The 18907-nt window shown below is 50.6% G+C and overlaps 1 protein-coding gene across 4 annotated transcripts in view; it reads left to right on the forward strand.

Annotated features, from left to right (window-relative positions):
• The window catches only part of Hnf4a (hepatocyte nuclear factor 4 alpha), a 25487-nt gene extending 6845 nt beyond the window's left edge, over window positions 1-18642 (forward strand). For 2 of the 4 annotated variants that reach the window (XM_021192289.2, XM_029536141.1), the window contains 7 exons: window positions 4363-4469; window positions 5134-5289; window positions 8980-9067; window positions 10401-10556; window positions 12158-12394; window positions 14613-14765; window positions 15710-18642. In XM_021192289.2, coding sequence (XP_021047948.1) covers window positions 4363-4469; window positions 5134-5289; window positions 8980-9067; window positions 10401-10556; window positions 12158-12394; window positions 14613-14765; window positions 15710-15852 — 1040 coding nt within the window. In that variant the 3' untranslated portion in view covers window positions 15853-18642. The remainder of the gene's footprint in view (window positions 1-4362; window positions 4470-5133; window positions 5290-8979; window positions 9068-10400; window positions 10557-12157; window positions 12395-14612; window positions 14766-15709) is intronic. The other 2 variants (XM_021192290.2, XM_029536142.1) reach the window with 1 other exon arrangement.
• Window positions 18643-18907: the final 265 nt, after the last annotated feature.

Consider the following 18907-nt stretch of genomic DNA (forward strand, 5'->3'; position numbering starts at 1 on the left):
CACACACACACACACACACACACGCATTCTCTCTTTCTCTCCCTCGTCCTCTCCCTCCGCCCCTCTCTCTCTCTCTCTCTGCCCCCCTCTCTGAGTCATGCTGGGCTGAGAGAGACAGAAGGCAAGGTAAAGATGACAGCCTCCCTGCTCCGTTTCTGCCCTCCATCCTGAGGTCATTCTTCCTTCCTGTCCCTCAGAAGGACCCTGACAGGCCTCTGCTTCTCTGACATAGGGGGCTATGCCCCCCCCCCCCTGCAGCTTCCCATGGGCACAGGGTCCCCTGGCTAACCTCGTCTTCTCTTTGAAGACTCCTTTGTGGAAGGGGAATGTGGTGCGTGTGTGAAATATTGGAGACAAGATGAAGGACTCTGGCCTAAGAGTTTCCTGTTGTACGGTTCTAATAGCTGGTGATTCTGTTCTCCAGTCCCCTGAGATAATAAGCGCTCTGTGTTTGAGAATGAATCTCTCCTATAGAATTCCCAGCAGGTAGGAGAAAGCCAGGCAGTCCAATGGGGCTAGCTAGTAAGTCTGTATGTAGTCATGTGTCTTTGGTTGGACAGAGTTTCTAGAGGGAAACTGAGGGAAGTTTCCAGCCCCTCTGGGCTCTACATTTCCAGATGCTCCACCAAGCCAAGCAACCCTAGATCCTAGCTCCTGAGAGAAGAGAAGTCCTACGCCATCCAGCCATAGCTCAGCCTTGAAACGAACTGCTTGCTTCTTCGGGCTGGGAAATAAACCTTCTGCCAGGGGAACAGGAGAGCCACTGAGTCACTGGCAGACAGTACTGGCCAGTAAACATTCATGTGTGTGTGTGTGTGTGTGTGTGTGTGTGTGTGTGTGTGTCCATACACATGTGCCATGTGCATTATTGAGAAATTGTGAGGTACAAGTAGACCAGAAGAGCAAAGCATTCTGGGAGATGCCTTGGGCAAGCACTAGCAAGGTTATTGCTGGATCTGACTGTCCCCAGAACCCTTCCTCAGCTTGATGGGACAATCCCAAAGTCACTCACCAGGTGACTGAGGACATGTTTTCACTTATTCTCCTGTCAATGTCTCCTGCACATGGACTTAACAAACTGGGCATCCTAAAGTTCTCAAGGACCAGAAAGTGAGCTGGAAGCAAGGCTTACAGAACAGCTGGGGCTAGTGAAAAGAGATCTACCTGGTTCTCATGTGGGGAAACTGAGGCACAAGGAGTGACGTGATGTGTTGGGAGAGAGTGAAGTTTAGGACTCGCGGCTGTCAGAACCAAGCCTTCAAACTCTCTGGATTGAAATTTGGAAAGATCCTTTTGGAGTGGCACATTCTGTCGTTGGTGACTGAAACCTCTGGCACAGCATTGGAGAGCACACAGATCCATAAGTCCTAGACAGAGGATATGCCATAGAGGCCACAAGGGGCTTCCCTGGAGGAGGCAGACAGGGAGTAGGGGAGACTTGGTTGTTAGTGAACAAGAAAACAACTGATGGAAAATTTTGTCCTGTGACTGATGTCAGGGAGAGGGACACCTGCCCGGCCTTGGCTCCCAGGTCCAGTACAAAAGCCCAGCTGCTGGCAGCAGACATCCAGGCCAGAGAGTACAACCAGGATGTACAGGGGGAGCATAGCCCACCCTGTAGGGCCTCCTCACAAGCCCAGCTGAGCCCCTAGGGCCCACCCAGGGCTCTCTAGGAAGACAGGATCATGTCCTCGCCACCTCCCGTCCTGTCGGTTAATATTCAATGGAAGTTACATTAGGTCCCCGACCCTGCTAATACTGCGCAAACATTAGGAAAACATCATTCCGTGACTGAGCTCGAGGGTACTGATAAGGGCCGGCTAACCTTGAGGATCTCTGTCCACAGCTGCTGACAGCGGTCTTTCATTCCGCCCGCCTCCCCGCAGCGCCCAGTGGGGGCAGGCGACAGGGCAGGCTGCGCTACCGGGAGGGGTGTGGTAGGCTGGTACAACTAGTGCCTTAGAGGGACTTCTACATCTCAGGGTCTCTGTCCTACCTACCCTGACTGACTTTTCTGTCTCTGGGTTTTTGAGACAAGATCTTACTTTTTCTTTTCTAGATTTATTATTATTAATTATGATTATTGGACTCTGTGTGTGTGTGTGTGTGTGTGTGTGTGTGTGTGTGTGTGTGCAGGCACACTCAGAAGGCAGAGGAGGGCATTAGATCCACTGAAGCTGGAGTTACAGGTGGCTGGCTGTGAGCTGTGTGATATGGGTGCTGGGAACCAAACTCATGTCCTCTGGAAGAATGGTACAGTCATCAACTGAGCCATCCTTCCAGGCCCCAGCATGTATGATCCAAGCTGTCAATGTCTCGGCCTCCCAGACGCTGGGATTACAGACATGAACCACCATGGCCGGCTCTGGATTTCAACATTCTGAAATCAAGAGGAAGCTGGAGGGTGGGATGGGAGGGGGCCTTGAAGTCATGTACTGTCTCATCCAGGGACATCTGTCACTCTACAAGTCTTTACTGCGTACCTACTGTGTGTCGGGGTACTCTAGGGGTCAGACTGTCAGTGAACAAGAGGGAGGAAGGTCTGGCTTTTTGGGGCTTGAGAGCTAGGGATCAAAGAGTTCACCAAGTAGTACTGTAACTGATACCTTGGAGAAGTTTAAAATAGGGAAAAGAGGGCCGAACCTGGGGCGCAATACTGTGTCAGAGGTGGTTGCAAAAGAACCTGAGGTGACAGGGTTTTTTTTTGGGGGGGGGGAGGTGTTTTGTTTTGTTTTGTTGTTGTTTTGTTTCTTCGAGACAGGGTTTCTCTGTGTAGCCCTGGCTGTCCTGGAACTCACTCTGTAGACCAGGCTGGTCTTGAAATCAGAAATCCGCCTGCCTCTGCCTCCCTAGTGCTGGGTTTAAAGGCGTGCGCCACCACTGCCTGGCGAGATGCAGGTTTTTTAAAAAAAAAAAAAGATTTGCTTTATATTTAATTGTATTCACACATACATGAGTACAGGCACCAGGAAGCAGTTGTGAGCCACTTGATAGGAATTCTGGGAACTGAACTCAGCTCTTCCACAAAAGCAGAACACGTTCTTAACCACTGAGCCATTTCTCCAACCTCTGAAGGTGAGGGGGAATGGATTCCAGGCATCAGGAATGGCTTGGACAGCCCTGAGCACATGGGTGGCCTGTGTGGATATCTAGATATAGGGAGAGGCAGGTGTGGGCAACAAATGAGTGACAGGGAAGTAGTGACAGGGAGGTGGGGAAGGGGCAGAGTCCTAAGGACTATGATGAATGATGAGACAGCCATTCTGAGCAGAATGTAGCATGTGGCCTGGATGTGTTTAGGGGGATCCCAAAAACAGCTCACCCCCAAAAGATAAATCCAGGAGCCTTGGATCTCAGGACCTCTAGTAGGGCCTGGTCCAGCCCAAGGGAGAGTAGTGGAGCCTTCAGGGACAGTTGGGGGGGGGGGAGGTCTTCTTCGTGATGATCATCACAGCAGTCCCCAGGAACCAGGACAGTGTGCAAGAAGACACTGCCCACTGGCCCCTAAGATAGAAGGCAAGGCAGGAGCAGGCTGATGGGAGAAGCCTCGGATAGATGGGGAGACAGAGGCCTCACCATCCCTCCTTCTTCCTTCCACAGTGAGGCCCTGAGTCTCCAGGGGACCGGTGGGACAGCCAGAGGACCTTAGGCCCATACTGACTCCAATAAGGGTGGATGGTGGGCCAGAGGTCTGTGAAACAAGGCCGTAGGTTCTGGAATTCTGGTGAGGCTGCGTCCTCTCATTCTCCCAGGCTAGAGAGCAGGATTCTTCCCAGTAGTGGGACCACCAAAGTAGCGGGGCCTCCAAGTCCCAACCTGGGACTTCTGCCTGGTGCTTCAGGGTCATTCTGTGTCACCAGGGGACAAGGTCTGCTTATTTGGAAGGGAAGAGACAAAGGGGCTTGCAAGCAGGGGTCGTGGGTTGTGATAGTGGCAGATTCTCCTTGTGTTCCTCAGTCTGTGATCTGCCCATTGAGCTGCCACTAACCTGTCCCTAGAGATAGCTGATCATTTCTTCAGCCTTCTCGTTGTATGTGAGGCCAGGGGAAGTTTTTGTGTATGCCATCTTTGCAAACCGAGTTAGAAGATCCTACATGAGACGGGCAAAATGGTTCAGTGGAGCATTGGCCACCATGCCAGATAACCCATGAACCATGGAACATGTTTATTGAAACACAAGAGTGCATACACACACACACACACACTCACACACACACACACGATAAACGCCCACCTGCAGCACTCTGGTGGCCCCAGTTCAGGTTGAACCCTCTCCTCTCTCATCTCCCAACTCCTTAACCATCATGGGACCCCCTCCTTCCCCTCAGCATCCCTCCTCACCTCTCTGCATCCTCCTCACAGCCGTCCAAAATGAGCGGGACCGGATCAGCACGCGGAGGTCAAGCTACGAGGACAGCAGCCTGCCCTCCATCAACGCGCTCCTGCAGGCAGAGGTCCTGTCCCAGCAGGTACCAAGGAATCCTCTTTACTACCTGGGCTCCCTTCCAGGGGAAATCACTTCTTCTACTTCTGTCTCCTCCAACCAGACCCTGGAGGTCCATATGGACAGGGCCCCAGGTACCACAGAAGAAAACCGAACCCTGTGCCACATACTGGTTTGTGGCAGATCAAATTTAAACCTAGGTCTAGTATCCTGGAGAACACTGTCTAGTTCATCCCAGTACCCACGTTCATAGGCCACACCAACTGATCTCCTGGAGGGCTCAATTACAGTCCTACCAAATAGAAGTAGCCATTGTAACAAGGTAGCAAGTGGCCTAAGCCAACTACTGGCTGTGTGACCTCAGGCAAGTCACAGTGCCTCTCTGGGCCATGGTGACCTCATATATGAGATGAGGGTGATGCCCTGTTCCTCTTCTACAGCCAAGGGATTCCTGGGACTCAGGAGCTGGAGAAGATGGGGCAGGGCAGGCAGCAGGCGATGCTCCAAACGGAGTGTTCCCTGCTTATGAATCCTTCCTGTCCCTTTGCCCAGAGCTTCCTGCTGACCTGGCAGTGTACACAGTCTAGCTGCCACCAGACATGGAGACCTCCTAGGGTACAGGATCTCTGTAAGGGACAGGGAGTGCAGGGAAAACCCGCCACCTCCCAGCATTTCCTTGTCTCCTCCAGATCACCTCTCCCATCTCTGGGATCAATGGCGACATTCGGGCAAAAAAGATTGCCAACATCACGGACGTGTGTGAGTCTATGAAGGAGCAGCTGCTGGTCCTGGTTGAGTGGGCCAAGTACATCCCAGCCTTCTGTGAACTTCTTCTGGATGACCAGGTAAGGGCACACACGCTGAGAGCAGTGGTGGACACTGAGCCAGCAGGGTCCAACTGACCCCCAAAGACATAGCCTTGAGCTGGTTTGATTTTATTCAATGAAACACTCACGTGTACCCAGAACTGCATAAGGCTCTCTACAAATATTAACTCAATCCGCCTAAGGACTATGAAGTAGACATGTGTCCCATCTTCCAGGTGGGGAAACTGGGGCACAGAGAGGTTAAGTAAATTGCTCAAGGTCACACAGTCAGCAACCGACATAACTGGGATTAGGACCAGCCAGGGAAGCTCCAAAGTCCAGACTCCACACCACTCTGCTCGCTCTCCCGGAGGTGTTGACAGGGACCTGACACCGGGGCTCAGGAGATTTGGCTTAAGCTCTGATTTTCAGGACCAGTTCCCTGTGTGACTTGGGGCCAATTACTTCTCTCCAAGGCCCAGGGTTCTTATCTGTCAAGTGGGAGTTATCTCTTTTGAGTGCTGTTCTTGTTTGGAAAGTCCGGATAGATCAGCAGCATTTCAGAAGGACCTCCGCTGTCCTCCCCAGTGCGAAGTCCCGTGCTTTCCCCCAAGATGGTTTAAGTCGGCATTTGATATTCGAGGCACCTTCTCCGGACTATTGAAAAACTGGTCCATGGAGGGGCAGAAATAGGGTACAGTGCGAGTCTCTGGCTGGATAAGTTTCTGAAATGCCTCATACAATGGCTCTAGCTACACACACACACACACACACACACACACACACACACACGCGCACGCGCACGCGCACGCGCACGCGCACACGCACACACGCACACGCACCCTTGGCCTCCCCAGACAACTTCGCTGCTTCGGGAGAAGAGAGGGATTCCCTTCCCCACACTGAAAACAGCCACTCTTTGCACATGAGTCTGATGTTGCCTTGGCTCGTTTCTTGGGGGGGGGGGGGGCGGCGTGTTTGTTTTTGTTTTATGGGGGAATTGTTGTTTGGAAATGAGATCTCACTATGTAGCCTTGGCTGTCCTGGAACTCACTTTGTAGACCAGGCTGTCCTTAAACCCACAGAGATCTACCAGCCTCTGCCTCCTGAGCGCTGAGATTTAAGGTGTGTGTCACCACCACGCCTGGTTGCATACAGTCTCTTGAAGCTTCAGAGAAATCTCTGAGCCCGACAATTGCTCCTCTGTGCAGAAGTCAGGCCTCCCTAGCCTCTATAAGCACCTATAAGAAAGCCACGGGCCTGCTAGGTCAACACTGCCTTGGTTGCTCCTTGCCTCCCCCCCTGAGGCTGGACCCTGGATGCAGCTCTCCTTTGGAAAGCTGACAGCCAGGGATGGTGTCCAAGCTGCCCCTGACTCCTCCCACTGCCCCTCATGCTCAGCCCCTGTCCCTCTACTAGAGAGCCCGAATTAATGTTTAAACCCCCCTGTTCCTCCCCAGGAACTTAGCAGGACAACAAGATACCCCCCAAGCTGAGCAATTGTTAACCTCTTTCCCACCCAAACCTCCCTGGCTGGGGCTCAGAGCATTCTCTGGGGGCAGTGATGGGTGGCCAGTAACACGGGCCAATCATTAACGCCCCCTTACCTGCCCATACCCCAAAGCTGCCATGTCTGAGGGCCCGACCTGGGAACGAACCTACTCATGATACATAAGGAGCCCATCATGCCTAACGTGGATGAGGCCCCCTGGGAGATTTGGGGGACACAGCCTTCCAAAGGATCCACATTTCCATTGCTCTAGAGACCATCTTCTTCTTATACTAGGTGACCATCTCCTGGATTTAGAAGACCAGCTCTGACTAGACAAGGCCGAAAGTGATTGGCCTAAAGCTCAGAGCACGTTAGCCACCAGGCTGAGATTTGACTTGGTCCTCGGCTCTGCAGGCTGAGAGTCACACGGCTGATGGCTGAGGGCACACAGAGCCTGCGGGGCAGCGTTGTTCAGTGGTTAGCGTCTTCTGTATCCCTTCCTACTGTTCCCGGGGAGACAGTCTCCCCTCCAAGCTTTCCCCTTCCCTCTCCTCATCTTTGGTTTCTCTCCTGGTTTCCAGCTATGGTGGGGTGGGAAGAGGTTGTAACAAGTGGGCTCAGGAGGCACTGGATCTGGTGAGGACGCCAGGGTGCTACCTCAGTCATCCTTTCCTCTCCCCCATTCGTTACTTTGCTTGTTTCAATCAAGGTCTGTGTGTTTGCTGTGTTCTCTGGGCTGCACAGCAAGTCACAGCTTTAGAGAGGCATACACTGAGCTCCAGTTGATGCAGCCTCTCTGTCTCGGTGCTCTGTGTCCACTCCCTCCCTCCCTCCCTCTCTCCCTCCCTCCCTCCTCTCTTTTTCTCCCCCTTTTCCCCTTCTTTCCATTGCAGCATGCCCCACCCCGAATTCCTAGTTTATCATTTTCTTCTCCTCGCTCTCGCACCTGACAGCTCTATGAGCTCAGAGACCGTTGTGTCCCCACACTGTCTAATAGTGTCTAGAAAGAATGATGAGATCGTTCAACTGGGAAAGGTGGTTTTTGCCAAGGATGATTCCCAGGACTCACAGGGTGGACAGTGAGAATCATTGTTCTCTGACCTACACACACACACACACACACACACACACACACACACACACACTGCGCACACATGCACACCTTTTTAAAAGAGCACACAGAAGCACCTGACCCTCCCAGCATGCCTTGCTACCTGTGACCTCCTATGGAGCACACACCCTGTTGCTATTCTCTGGTTGTCACATAAGCACTAAGGCCAATGGCTCTAATACACAGGCGATGTTCTGAGAGGCGGCTGGACTGACCTCGAACTTTAATCTCTACACACTGCCACGCAAAGATAGAGCCTGGTAATAGATCACCTGCCAATCCCGTACTTGGCGTGAGTGCATCTTAAGAGCTGACATCCACATGGAAGCTCGTGTAAATTCTGAGTATCACAGAACCTGACAGGTGTCAGGAGTCCAGGCTCCGCAGATATCTTTAGCATTGGTGACTTCCCAAACTCAGTGGAGCTTTGGAACCAGCTGGGAAGCTTGTCGCCTGCGTCGAGAGTCAGAGCCACTGAGCGTTGAGCCCAAGACTGTGAGTCTCCCTAAAGCACACAGTTCCCTGAAGCTGGTGCACGGGTAGGAACTTGGAACCCACAGCTCTAAAGTATCTGCGGCAAGCTGAGGGTCTTTGGGGACTCTGGTCTGTGGCACACACACCAGGAGTGGCTGCATCCTGATGAAGCCAGGAAGCAGCCTCTTGCTCAAAGATTGAGACACACAGGTTCAAGAGCAGAGCAAACAGGAGGTCCCCTACTTTGGACAGCGCATGCCTCCGCCTTTCCGGTCCCCGTAGAATCCTCTCTCTATGTCTTGTTTCATGAGTCATGAGAGGAAGGCAGAGGTTTTATGATGTGCTCTTCAGAGCTGAGGTAAAGCCAGGAGTGTTGGCGCACGCCTTTCATCCCAGTGCTCGGGAGGCAGAGGCAGGCAGATTTCTGAGTTCGAGGCCAGCCTGGTCTACAAAGTGAGTTCCAGGACAGCCAGGGCTATACAGAGAAACCCTGTCTCGAAAAAAACAAAAACAAAAACAAAAGGGAAAAAAATAACAGAGCTGAGGTAAGTAGGTCAGAGGGAACACTTCACTGGCTTGCCAAGGCCGCGGACTTGACTCTGAGCAGCCCGCCTGGGGCCCAGATGCTAGGTTTGAACCTTCTTTCTTACAGGTGGCGCTGCTCAGGGCCCATGCTGGTGAGCATCTGCTGCTTGGAGCCACCAAGAGGTCCATGGTGTTTAAGGATGTGCTGCTCCTAGGTGAGGAGGCCACCCATCCCATCCCAGCCAGAGCTTGAGAAGTGGAAGCTGGCCTGGTGCACCCATGAGGGAGGAGTATCTCCATAGTAACACATAAGGACCAGGCAGGCAGATCAAAACCATCCCAAACTGGGTAATATTGTTGTAAATAGGTAAACCCCGCCACTAAGGAAGCTGAGGTAGGAGATTTGCAAGGTCGAGACGTGCCTGACAGTAGACAAATAGGGAGTTCATGCCTGAGAAACATAACATAACCTTATTATCCTTAACTAAAATAAACAGTGACTTTTAAAAAAATCTAGTAACTATCAGTTGAGAGCACACTCATAAGACCCTGGGCTGGTGAGATGGCTCAGGCGGAAAGGTCCTCTTGCCAAAATTTACACCCAAATTCAAGCCTCGGGACCCACGCGATGGGAAGGGAGAACCAACGCCTGAGATTGTACACTAACCTCTGAGAGCACATGGTGACACACAGACTACTCCCCAAAAATAAATAAATAAAAAGCAACTCGAGAGAACGTGCAAGGGAGGCCCGGAGGTGTAGCTCAGTGGCAGAGCACGTGGCCACCCACACCACTACAGCAAAATTAAAATGAGTGTAACCCAGCCCTGTTCTTAGACTTGACCAAAGTACAGGATTCCAGAACTCAGCTCTCAGGTGGTTCCCCAATTCAGATGTAGGAAATAGAGGTGCAAGGGAGGGATTCTCCTAGCCTTCGAGTTAGAGAGCAGTCTGCTGTCCCCCAAATCTAGAGTGCATTTCAAAGTTTTCAGGAATTGAAACGAAAGGGAGCCAGGAATGGTACCTCCTCCATGTCATCTGAGCCTTCAGGATACTTCTAACCTGTAACACCAAACAGCAGACTGATGTTTCAATACACCACCCCCAGGTATCATTAGATATTCTTATTTTTATAAGAAAGGACACTGAGGGGCAAACAAATCAGGTATGTCAGCTAAACATACCTAGCTAAGTGACAGAGCCATTCAGATGAGGTGACTCCATTCCAGAATCTGACCCTTGACCTTGATGCCTTAATGCCTCCTAAGCAGGCCTTGGCATTGTTTCCTTCATCTTGAGTCATTCAGGTGAAAGGAGCTTGGAGGACATGAAAGTCCTCTAAAAAAAAGCCAGGTTCTTAGCTCATCCAGGACTCTAGGCAATCACCTTTCTCACATTTGCCTCAGATTTATGATCTGTAAAATGGGCACACTGACCTAGTAGCTCCACCCTTAGGAGTGCCTGGCATGCTCTTAATTGCAAACCATAACCAGGGGGATAGGGGTCAACCAAGGTGATAGTCCCATCCTCTCCCCTCCACCCATTCAGGCAATGACTACATAGTCCCTCGGCACTGTCCAGAGCTAGCAGAGATGAGCCGTGTGTCCATCCGCATCCTCGATGAGCTGGTCCTGCCCTTCCAAGAGCTGCAGATCGACGACAACGAATATGCCTGCCTCAAAGCCATCATCTTCTTTGATCCAGGTATCATCCATACCCCCTAACCTGACCTTCACACCCTCAGACCTGCTGTCTCACTCCTGTTGGACTCACAGCCTCTCGCATAGTTATGATGACCAGAAGTACTTTTCATCAGCCCCATTGGGTAGATGAGGCAGACCAGGGCTCCCAGGGAGGAAGGACTTTGCAGGACACCGACGACAAAGGCCTGGCTTTTATTTTTTCCTATCTTCCTTCTTGCCCTGAGAATTCTTTCTCCCATCCTCCCAGGGCGCCATTATTGTGGCTCTTCCATCTCTGTTGATTAACTCTGAAATTTTCAGCGCTATTCTCGTCCAGTCGGTTATGGTCAGCATCTTCTGCTCTCCCCTTGTTGGAATGAGGATGCTGGATCCCCTCCTTTATGGCTCTCTCTGTCCTCTCCCTGTTGACTGTGCTCACTCTCATCCCTGAGTTTGCACAGTATGTCCATAGTCGAATTTGTGCCGTATCTGAGGCTTGCTGGTGCTTATTTTACCTGCCACAGCGTGGACCTGTTGAGCAGTAGGCGCTGTCCTTGGTGCTGACCCCTGATTTCACAGAGATGGCCTCTAGCAATAAAAGCAGTCAAGAGGAAAACGACTGCCATTTATTGAGGGCTCCCAGGTGCAAACATCTCATGCAGATTATCTTAATATTTTACCTGTGAGATAGGAACCATCATCACCCCATTTTCTAACGAAATGATGAAGGTGCAAAGAGACTAATTCAAGCAAGGCCACACAACTAGGAACTAGAAGAACACGGACTTGAACTTCAGGCTGTTAATTGATACATGTCTTTACAATTTGTGGTCTTGCTTCCCACTTGCAACTCCCCATTCCCCAGAGAATAAGGTTCCAGTTCTCATCATTCCCCCAGAGAATAAGGGTCCAGTTCTCGTCCTGCAGTGCAAAGCTTGGGGCTGAGCAGGTGGTCATCATTCAGCAACAGGTGTGACATCGCTGGCCCTAAGGCAGAGTGGGCAGCTTGGCTGAGGGCAGGGGACCTAGGTGAGGCTGATACAGAACAGGCACTCCATAAAAGATGAGTGACTGCATGGGAAAAAATAAAAGGTGCCAAGTGTGAGTGGGGTGTCTCTGCTGGGGTCTCAGCTGAGTCCCCAGGTGACAGCTGGCAGCAGGCAAGGGAATCTCTTGATGTGCCAAATGCAGGATCTAGATGGTGGGACCTTATCTGTGGGCTGGGAGCCCCTAGTTCACATCATGGTTCTTCCAGCAGCTGGTTGCATGAGCTACCCAAGTCTTCCTTATTCCCTTTGCCCAAGACAAGAAGAAGCTGGGGTTCTGCATAGTTGAGCTCTCGTCTAGTGTGTGCAAGGTGCTGTGTTTGATCCCTAGCACAGCATTAAAAAAATATTTAAAAGAGAAACGAGATTATAAGATGTTATCCTGGGCTTTGTATCTTTCTCTGCCTGGTTCCAGGAAGCCACTCTTAGCTCTAGAGTAAGTTGGCTATTGAGGACCCTGGATTCTTGTCCCAGCTCTTGGTTAAAGCTCCCTGTGTTCTAAGGTCAATAAGCCATCCAATTTGGGCCTACAGGTTAGGAGACATTCGGTCTTCCCTGACCACCCCTCCCGTTGCAGATGCCAAGGGGCTGAGTGACCCGGGCAAGATCAAGCGGCTGCGGTCGCAGGTGCAGGTGAGCCTGGAGGATTACATCAACGACCGGCAGTACGACTCTCGGGGCCGCTTTGGAGAGCTCCTGCTGCTGCTGCCCACCCTGCAGAGCATCACCTGGCAGATGATCGAGCAGATCCAGTTCATCAAGCTCTTCGGCATGGCCAAGATTGACAACCTGCTGCAGGAGATGCTGCTCGGAGGTCTGTAACATGGGGGAAATGCTCTTTGGAGATCTGGGGTGCTGTATCTCTTTGGGACCCAGACTTCAGCTGCATCTGAGCTCGATGACTTCTGAACCTCACTGCTTCCTCAATAGGAGTCTTGGACGAGCTTCCTCATCTGTCGGCTCTGTTTCTCATCAGGGGGGAAAAAAAACCTGGAGAGAAGGAAGGAGGTCCATTTGTTCAGATGCTGAGGGTCTAAAACGAGTCAGCCAGTCTCTGTTGTAAGGTGGGGGAGGATGTCATGGGAATAGACAATAACTAAGCAGATTATAAAAATAAAAATAGAATATAGGCAGGTCGCACGGGGCCATTAGATGAGTCAACTAAAAGATACCCCCCTGAAGTGGTTAAAAAAATACTATATTTTAAAATCTTGGAAAACATTCTAAGCACAAATCATTTTTTTCAGGCGCTGAGGTAAGGGAGGGGCGTGTATGTGTGAGTCGTGATAGCTGGAGGATCTGGAGGATTCCACCAGATGAAGGTGGAAAGTCACTAGAAACCAAGTCCTAAACGAGGCTTGATGGAGCAGGGTCAAGAAAACATTGAGGTTTTTTTAATCTAGGAGCAAACCTGAGCAAACCCTCAGCAAAGCAAAACCCTCAGGGAAGCTGAGGCAGGGGGATCGTGAGTTTGTGAAGCATCCTGGGAAATATAGGGAGACTTCAGAAGGAAAGAATAAGAGAAAAGAAGGGGGGAGGGAGGGAAGGAGGGAGGGAGGGAGGAAGGGAGGGAGGGAGGGAGAGAAAAGAAGGAAGGGATGGAGGGAAAGAACAGGAGGAAATTGTATTTTATTCTCTTTGCAACTTTTGTAAAAAGACTGAAAATTAAACTAAAGTTTTAAGTAAGCTGGTCTAACTTAATGAATTTCATGGAGCAAGGGACAAGAAAACAGGGATATTACTCTATCCCACTGTCTGAGATTATGGTGGCCTGGACTGTGGGAATGGAGCAGGCAGAGAAAGAGAGACCATCTGGATGCAGCAGATGCTGAAGTGGGCAGTGGCAGAGAGAAAAAGTAGAAGGTCAAGGTTGTGCATGTGCTTTGAGGGGTCGAGACAATGGTGGGATTATTCACCGACAATGAGGAAATACTTAAATCTGGGTCTAGGGTGCTAGTCGGATAATCAGGTCCATTCTGGACTGACACAGCCAGAACATTAGAAATTCAAGCTGAGTTATCAAGACTGGGAGGGAATCACAGGGTAAGCGATGGGTGAATGGGAAAGTGGTGAATCGAAGACATGACAGACAAATCCCTGATGGGGAGCAGGACGGAGGGAGCTGAGGTTGGCTGTGAGCCGATGGCCTTAACCATAGACCATGGCATCTCAGCTGAACTAAAGGAAGACTAAAGACAGGACCCCTTAAAAAGAAGCTGGGGTCAGTTCCTCAATAAGTCTGAAGAACTCTTTCTGGATGGGCAACAGTATGCAAAAGCTGGAACTGGAGGTTTAGGAAGTGTTGGGGTGGCATAGTGACCCCAAGGTGGAAGCCAAGGCTGTCTGCCTCAGCAGCATTGGTTATTTGGGAGAGGTGTGACTCCTTTTTGAGGGGAGGTGTCCCGGGTGTTGCTTAGCTTCTTGTCTGTCCTCTGCCTGAGATATGAGTAGAATTTCTCCAGGAATCACAATAAAACTTTTCTCCAGAAATTGTCAAATGTCTCCTACAGTGAGACCCACTGTCAGGCAGCAACCTGCCTCCTTCTCACAATGACCCCATGATTGTTGTGAGTCCGCTGTCATGGCTGTCAAGATCAGGAGTTGTGATCTGTTTCCCAACACATTTGGGTGAGATAACCTTCCTGGATACCGCTGTCTCATCTGTAGACTGGATGATAACGGTGCCCCCTCTCCAGAACTAACAGGAAGATAAAATTATGTACAGAATAGAAAGGGCTTCAAGCCTGTACCCACATGTAAGAGGGACCCAGCAATTAATGATCATCTTACTATACAACTAAAGGCAACACTCTTTGGACTCACACTTAGACGTGCCTGCTTTTGTTTGAGTCTTGAAGCCCACAGACTTGCCTGGTTATTTTTGCATTACTGACCTAGGAGTAAGCAACCCGAGAGGCACTGTCGGTCCTGATGAGCAGGTTGACTGCCACATTGGGGGAAATGGTGCTTCAAGACTGTGGTCCTTCTCCCAGACTTCCAATCCTGACTAATGTCCTCCTCTTTGTCTACAGGGTCTGCCAGTGATGCACCACACGCCCACCACCCCCTGCACCCTCACCTGATGCAAGAACACATGGGCACCAATGTTATAGTTGCTAACACGATGCCCTCTCACCTCAGCAATGGACAGATGTGTGAGTGGCCCCGACCCAGGGGGCAGGCAGGTGGGCAGCCTGGGGTCTACCCTACCGGGTAGGGGGGGGGAGCTAAGAAAGAAGGCGGGAAAGATCGCACCTAGAAGGGGGAACCAGGAACATAGTTCTCTGTGTTTCCGAGTAGGGAAATGAAGGGGTCAGGTTGTTGATGGTTAAAGCTGTTTATTCAGCGTGGCTGTGACTTCAGTGAGGTGATTGACAATGTCTACTGTATGAGGCAATCCACCAGGTGAGGGACCATTGGGGAAATATATCTGTTGGCTGAGAATTCCATCTATTAGGTGAAAGTGTTCATTAAAGTAGGACTGGCCAGATGGATAAGGTCATCCTTCGGGCAGTTAGAGGAGACTGGCAATGAAGTAGGACTTAGCTCTTCAAAGACCAGGACCATCAGTGAGATGAGGTGGCCCCTGGGGTGAAAGGGATTTCATTGAGTTTGGCTGTGGGAAAGTTGTCTACCAAATGAGAGCATCCAGTTGGATGGAAGTTATTCACCCGGCCTGTGATGAGAGGCCTTTGCCTTGGCGTCACTTTTCTGCTAAATATTGAAGAAGTACCATGCCAGGCCCTGTTATCTCAGCCTCAGTTGCTGTCCTTTCTACCCAGGCTGAATAATTTGACCACATGTATTTACTGGTTTGGGGAATAGTCACACCTGGACCCTGGTCTGGGAAAAGCAATGTGAGTTTCCATGTTAAATGGTGGCCAAATGGGCAATAGGGCCTCCTGAAACATAGATCTTAGAGTTTGGGACTCCTAGAGGTTTGAGCCATAACCACCTTAGGGATTAGATTCACCATCTTGTTTTATGGAATTATCTCAGCAGATGGAAGAGCTTTCCCTGGGTTCTTCGGTTATTCCCACAATGGCTGGGGTTATTTTTTGTTTGTTTGTTTGTTTGTTTTTTGTTTTTGTTTTGTTTTGTTGTAACTTTTATTTCTTTCTCCTTTCAGCCACCCCGGAGACTCCACAGCCATCACCACCAAGTGGCTCGGGATCTGAATCCTACAAGCTCCTGCCAGGAGCCATCACCACCATCGTCAAGCCTCCCTCCGCCATTCCCCAGCCAACGATCACCAAGCAAGAAGCCATCTAGCAAGCCGCTGGGGGGTTGGGGGGTCGGCTGGCTCACACCCTTAGAAGAGCGCCTGGGCGTAACTTAGTCATGGCAAAGAAGATGTGACAAGAGGGACCAGTCCCAGAGCAGCTACGGAAAGGGTGTGAGGCCCAAAAACCGTGTGCTGAGGTTCGCATGTGTCACCACCCCTGACCCCGCATCTGGAGGGCGGGGCTTTGCTTAAGGAGACCCTGGCTAGGACTGTCTTCCACTGCCTGGACTCCTCTCAAGTTGAAGCCACCGTCTTCATCTTCCTCTGTATCTTCTTCCCTCGAGTTTTTCACCCCTGAAGGACGACTGTCTGCAGATGTTGCAGGACCTTGTTTTAAAATCAACTCCCTTCTCTTCCAGCTGGGGCCTCTTCCTTCCTGGTGCTGGTCAGGGGGCCTGGGAACAAACTTTTTGGGGCTGGGGCAGCTTGCCTTATAATACTCTCCTCTTGCTGTGCCAACCTCAGGTGACCCGCTACCATCTTCTATACCTTCCTCCACCATCTGACTTCTCTAAAGCCATCTCTCTGGAGACTGAGGAAACCATGGCAACCATTTCCCCACTCATTCTTTGAGCCTTCTGTAAGCACTGACCTGGGTGAGAAAGAAGGAAGGAGTCACCATCCCTCCTCTGCCAACATCACTACGATTCCTGCCTCTAGCACTAAGCTATAACTTTGGAGTGATATATCCTATGGCTTTCTACAGTAGAGAACCACCCAAGGGTGTTGGTGACAACAGAATGTGAGGAGTGGGTGGCCGTCATTGGGAAAGTGTCTAGAAAGAGGTGAGCTTTGCATCTGTCCCTTGACAGGGAAGGTAGGCTTCTGGCTAGCAGAGCAGGTGGCACAGACCAGTTTATTAGAGAATAGCCCAGACAAAGGCCCATAGGTAGGTAAAACAGTATGGGAGGGAGGCAATGAAGAAATCAGTTCTCATGGAGTTGTGACAGGGCACACACTGGGGACCATTGAATGACAAACTGAGGTCAGGGGTAGCTTCAGTATGGGGCTGTCAGAAGATGAATACAGCATCCTGCAGAGGTAGGATGTGAGTAAGCCATACTGGAGCGTAAAGATGAGATAAAGGGATGGATTCGAGTCCTCCCGGGGCCTGCCAAGCTCATCCATACTTCCAGATGATGTCACAAGGCAGTAGACAGCCACCATCTCATAGAACCTTCCCTGTAACCCAGACATTGTCAAGGAAGATATAAGTAGAAGATCTTAACTGCCCCTCAGGAAGCACTTGTCTCCTCTGGCACAAAATCCAAAGGGTTCCTCATCCTTTACCAGTGTCAATCCCAGAGGCTTGCTCTCTCCAGAACTGGCCAGCTAGAGACCGTTCTAAAATCCACTGGAAGTCAAGAATCCCCTTTACTGATAATGGTAAAGTTGATTCATGACCCCTGTCCTTTTTTTTTTTTCTACTGATCTACCCAAGTGTGGGTGAGGAGCAGCAGGGAGTGTTTCCTGGAAGAGGGACCAGTCTAGTCTGGCAGTCAAGGCTGAGGAGTTTGGGTGAGGGGCAGTAGAAGGACAAGAAAGCCTGGGTTTCAGGCTTACCTGAGGAGCTACAGCCAAGGTGCATTCTGAGAACTACTCATCCCCAGCAATCAGGGCTCCGTCCCTGGCTGACTCTTGATGGCTTTGTGGAGCCTCTACAAAGTGCCACTGACCAATGGGAACAAGAGGAATGTCCCCTGGGCTGGAAGTGTGTTAAGTGGAAGGAATGAGCTGTGAGACTGGATAGTTATGGCCCATCAAGGCCAATCCTTCTGAGTGGGTGGGACTAGTACCCAGTGTCCAGAAATTCCAGCCTTAATGACAGGCCCTCTGAAAAAGAGGTGCGGAGGAGTAATGGGGCCAGCTGCTTAAAGAAAAAGAACCCCCACAGGCCATGACTGTCAGGACAGATTTAGTTAACCCCTCAAAGCAAGTCCCAGGTGTCAGGAATGGTTTTTCCATGCTCAGAGCCCTCAAGCCATCCTTGGCCACTCTAACTCCAGTGCCCCCAGAGACCCCAGCCAGATCAGTTCAGACTGCCCTGCATGAAGGCAGGATAGCTGAACTCCCTCTGGTCCTTGTCTTTCCCACTCTTTGTCCCTCCATCCCCAGTGGCATGATGAGAGGAGTAGGTAAGGTTGGCCTTCAGTGGTAGCGGTCTTCTGGGGCAGGGGTCAGCCACTGCCCTAATCAGTCCTTTCTGAAGGAGAAACCCATTCCACATTAATAAATTTATTACAATACAGGAAACATGAAATAAAGGAAAGTTTACTCTTCTGATTATAAGCTGAGGATACTACATTGCAGGTTTTTTTCCCCCTTCTGAGCTTCGTTTCTAGTACCTGATATGATGGGACTAAGTACAAGCTGGTGATGGACAGGGCTGGGTGCCACTTTTCCACCAAGATCAGCCCCTTTTCTTCGTGAGTTCTCAGAACCTTTCAGAGTTCAGGAGGGACCTCTGAGAGTAGGCAGGAGAGCGTCAGAAGCAGACATCCTCCTCTTCTTGTGATAACCATGCCTTTGCCAGACCTCTCTGTGACCAACCCTGGTGAATTCTAATCATGACCTTCACAGCAAACACTCAGAAGTAGGCTGTGTCCCATTAGATCCATCTGCACCTTCCTGTGGTTGTGCAAATATCACTGACCCCCAAGTCCCCACCATCACTGCCCAAGGGGTTAAAAAAGAGAAAAACCCTCAAAAACAGTTCTTACTCCCTGTGTTTTAGCAAAAATTTATCAAACAAAATAAATGGTACTTATGTTTTCTAAGTCCTTTTACTGGTGTGTCTTTTTCCATGTAGTGGTAGAAATAGGGCAGCCTGGGGCATTCGTGGTGGACAAGAATCCTTCCTCTTAATAACCCTTTCTAACAAGAGGTTAACCTTTATGGGTACTCTCCCATCATGTAGATGGGGAAACTGAGGCTCAGAAAGGTGATTTTCTGTGAGAGTCAGAGGTAGAAATCCAATCCTCCACCCCACGCCCACCTCGTGTGTGTGTGTGTGTGTGTGTGTGTGCATGCGTGTATGTGTTC

The sequence above is a fragment of the Mus pahari genome, chromosome 3 (assembly GCF_900095145.1).
Source record: "Mus pahari chromosome 3, PAHARI_EIJ_v1.1, whole genome shotgun sequence".
Lineage (NCBI taxonomy): Eukaryota > Metazoa > Chordata > Mammalia > Rodentia > Muridae > Mus > Mus pahari.